This window comes from Antrostomus carolinensis, unplaced genomic scaffold (genome assembly GCF_000700745.2).
Source record: "Antrostomus carolinensis isolate BGI_N321 unplaced genomic scaffold, ASM70074v2 scaffold44909, whole genome shotgun sequence".
In the NCBI taxonomy this organism is placed as follows: Eukaryota; Metazoa; Chordata; class Aves; order Caprimulgiformes; family Caprimulgidae; genus Antrostomus; species Antrostomus carolinensis.
The window spans coordinates 13,367-16,991 of record NW_010337255.1 but is presented as its reverse complement, the minus strand read 5'-3'; the positions used below and the strand labels follow the sequence as shown (position 1 = coordinate 16,991).

At 50.3% G+C, this 3,625-nt stretch overlaps 1 protein-coding gene across 1 annotated transcript; it reads right to left on the bottom strand.

Annotated features, from left to right (window-relative positions):
* Positions 1–1,310: 1,310 nt before the first annotated feature.
* LOC104530523 (D(1) dopamine receptor) lies at positions 1,311–3,374 on the bottom strand. Its single transcript, XM_010175123.2, has 2 exons — positions 3,267–3,374; positions 1,311–2,693 (listed from the first exon to the last, which is right to left on the bottom strand). The coding sequence occupies exons 1-2, from the start codon at positions 3,372–3,374 to the stop codon at positions 1,311–1,313; spliced, it is 1,491 nt and encodes a 496-aa protein (XP_010173425.2).
* Positions 3,375–3,625: the final 251 nt, after the last annotated feature.

Genomic DNA, 3,625 nt, shown 5'->3' with positions numbered 1-3,625 from the left:
TTTCTAAAGTCACTCGTGTCACAGTCAGCAGTGAAATGCTGGGGGCTGTTCACTTGCTGTTTCTACCCCCAGCTAACCAGACACAAGCTTCCACACAGCACAGGAGAGGCTAATTAAAGAGTAGAGTTGAGCAAGGAGTGCTTCTTAAGAAGCTATTAATATTGAAATGAGGCAGCAAGGGAGGAAAGATCCTTAATGAAATGGGAGAGGAAGGGAATTAGAGGAAGAACAAAGTAAAAGAGGGAAGAAAGAGTCTAGGAAAAGGAGGGGGACCTGATGGATGGAAGACGTGGCCAAGGTGCAGAAATCAAAACAGCAATGTTCTTGCTTTAACATTTGATTTTCTCCTCCACCCTCAGAGTCTGAAGGGCTCAGACACCCTCATTCCCAAAGGCTCCAAGCAAACAGTCCATCATCCTGGGGCTAAAACACAGTTTATATTCATCCTAGACTTGCCCTCAGCTGTGCATGTCCCAGCTTAGGGAGACTGGCTCTTGCTCCAGGGCCCAGAGCAGACGAATCCTCCCCTGCAACACGCTCCAGACAAGCTGCTACCAAGCACAGCCTCAGGACTCCGAGAAAAGTGGCTTCATACTTGTCCAGACTTGCAGGATAATTCTCCTGAGCAACAGTGAGACAGTCAGAGGTGAGTTTAAGAGAGTTATCCTAGCACAGCCATTACCTCCTTCCTCCAGAGCCCACCAGAAATGTGGGTTTCCCCAGCTGCAGAGTGCTACACAGCACAGCACCGTCCCCCCGAGCACAAAGCAGCTTCATCTAGTTCTGCCAGTGGCCGTTCTGACCAAGTCAGCAGTTGGGATTTGGCTTGTGCCCATTTAGCAGCCATGGGCCGATGGCCTTTTGGACACAGGCAGTGGCAAAACCAGCCTCTCTCTCTCCCCACAAGCACAGCTGCGTTTTTACTCCATGGACTATGGAGGAGAAGCTCAGCAGACCACACAAGTCTTTGGTTTCTCAGTCGAAATCCCAAGGAAAGTGGAATTCGAGCCCTTTTGCACTTTGGTCTTTTGCAGAAAGCATTTTTCCATGGGTCAGCTGGAGAAAGAAGCCACACAGATCTCTACTGCCCACTTGGGCTGGACCTGAAACTGTGAGTTATAAAAAACTGTATCTGAACCTCTTGAGCCATCTGGAAAATCACTCTGGCTATTCCACACTTCTCAATGCAAACTCCTGCCCAGACGACATCCATGTTATCCTCAAACTCCTCAGAAAATAGGCAATTGCAGCAGTGTCCCTGCTTCCATCTCTCCTCCAGACCATCCCACCACCCTTTTCCCAACCCCAGCTCAATTGAACACATTGCTGGTGAAAGGTTTAATCTTCTCCAGCGAGACAGCCATTTCACACTCCACGTGCACCACGGCAGGCAAGGCATCCACAGGGCAGGTGTTGTGAGAGGGCTCAGAGACCTGAGAAGCCTTCTCAAAGGACACCTCATCGTTTTCCATCGGCAGAGGAGCATGGGGGAGAAGCTGGGGATAGCTGATGGTCACCACTTCCTTCTGATACGTGGTGTCATGGTGGTAGGAGACCAGTTCATTGCTGAAGTTCACTGTCTCCACAGCATTGCTGGGGCAAAGGCAGCCACAGCCCAAGATGGTTGCAAAAGCTCTCCGGAAGTCTGCGTTGAAGGCATAGATGATAGGATTGAGGGAAGAGTTGGCCCACCCAAACCAGACAAAGATGTTGAAGACAGTCTCACTGACACAAGGTAGCTCTCCTGGCTCATGAAGGTCAAGATTACAGAAGGGCACCATGCAGTTGAGCATGAAGAAAGGCAGCCAGCAGAAGACAAAGACGCCCATGATGATGGAGAGGGTCTTGAGGACCTTGGTCTCCTTCTTGAGGGAATTCTTCAGGGAGTCCTCATGAGGGCAGTCACTGCTGTGGCAGCTTTGGGCATGTTCCACTGCCCTCTCCAGGGAGGAGATCCTGCGGATCTGCCGCCGAGCAATGCGGAAGATGCGGGTGTACGTCACAATCATGATGGCAACAGGGATGTAGAAGCTAATGAGAGAAGATGAGATGGCATAAATCCTGTTCAGGCTGGAATCACAGTTCTCCTCCTCCCTGGTGACATTAAAACCCAACTCCTGATGGTTAAGGAGCTCCCGATCCTTGTGCCACTTGAGTTGTACAGGGATGAATGAAATCAAGAGGGACAGGAGCCAAGCCACTCCGATCATGATGAAAGCCACACGCTGTGTCATCTTCCTCTCATAGCGGAAGGGGTTGGAAATGGCCCAGTAACGGTCCACGCTGATGATGCACAAATGGAGGATAGAGGCCGTGGAACACATGATATCAAAAGCCACCCAAATGTCACAGAAAGCCCCGAAGGGCCAGAAGCCCATCACCTCGGTGGCAGCCTTCCAGGGCATCACCAGTACAGCCACAAAGAGGTCGGAGACTGCCAAGGAGATAACAAAGAAATTGGTGACCTTGGAGCGCAAGTGTCTGAACTTGACCACAGCCACACACACCAGGGTGTTGCCCAGGAGCGTGGAGAGGATGAGAAGGAAGAGTAAAGCAGCTGTCAACACACGGAAGGACAATTTGGAGTTGCCTTCCTCTACCCAGCTCTTACTGCTGGTGTCATTGATCATATCCTGGCCATCCCCTTCTGTGGAGGAGTAAAAACCATCCATGGGTTCCCCTTTATTCCAGTCCTTTGAGAGGTTTCACAGCTGTTCAAGTCCCCATCAGCATCCAAAACCCTTTTTTACAGCTCCGCTGACATCTCAGAAGCACCAACTGCAATCCTCTCAGCTCTCACACTCAGACAGATGGCCGGGCACAAGGAAAAGTGCTTGAAGCTTTTACTCCTTTCCAAATCTCCTGCTGACAGCGTGGTGTTTGGTTTTTTCCCCCTCTTGCCTCCCACTGCACTTTTCTTTCTTTGCAGCCTCCTGCTCACAAAGAGCCAGCACTCACCTCCAGCACTTGAGCAAGCTGGGAGGGCTTTGCTGCAAGCCTTCCTCCCTCTCCTCTCTCAGGAGCTCTTCATCCGTTGTTGATCTGGTGCCTGCTACAGAATCCCAGTCAATCCCTTCCGTGCTGGCCAGGCTGGGACTTGCTGCCAGACACAAGAGGGAATCTGAGCTCTCATTGCTTTGCAGATGGACCTTCTCTGCTCAGAAAACTGGCTGCTCTGCTGCCTGCTCTTCCCTCTGTTGCTTATTGCCTCTGGATTTCACTCAGGTGAGATCTATCTCTGCCTGCACACCAGGTCCTCAACTTACCAGGTTGGTCCTCTGCGAGCTAAGAACATGGCATTTGGAGTCTGCAGCTGACAGGGTAAGTTGCTTGGGAATTAGGTGATAGGATAAAAGGGGTGAAATAACAACCATTCAAGTAGGATTTGAGGGTTGTCAATGCAAATTGGGATGAAAATGTAGTGTGCTTGATGGCTGAATAAAAGATGCCTAAATTGACTGCACAAGCACTGAGTCACGGCTCAGACATATTGTCAGAACTAAACCAGTTACTGTCCCCTGTCCCCAGCTGCCCAGCTGCAAGTGGTACAAAACTGGCATTTACTTTCCACTACAAAATTCCTTCAATTCCACAGGAAAAAATAAAAACAACCCAAAAAACCCCA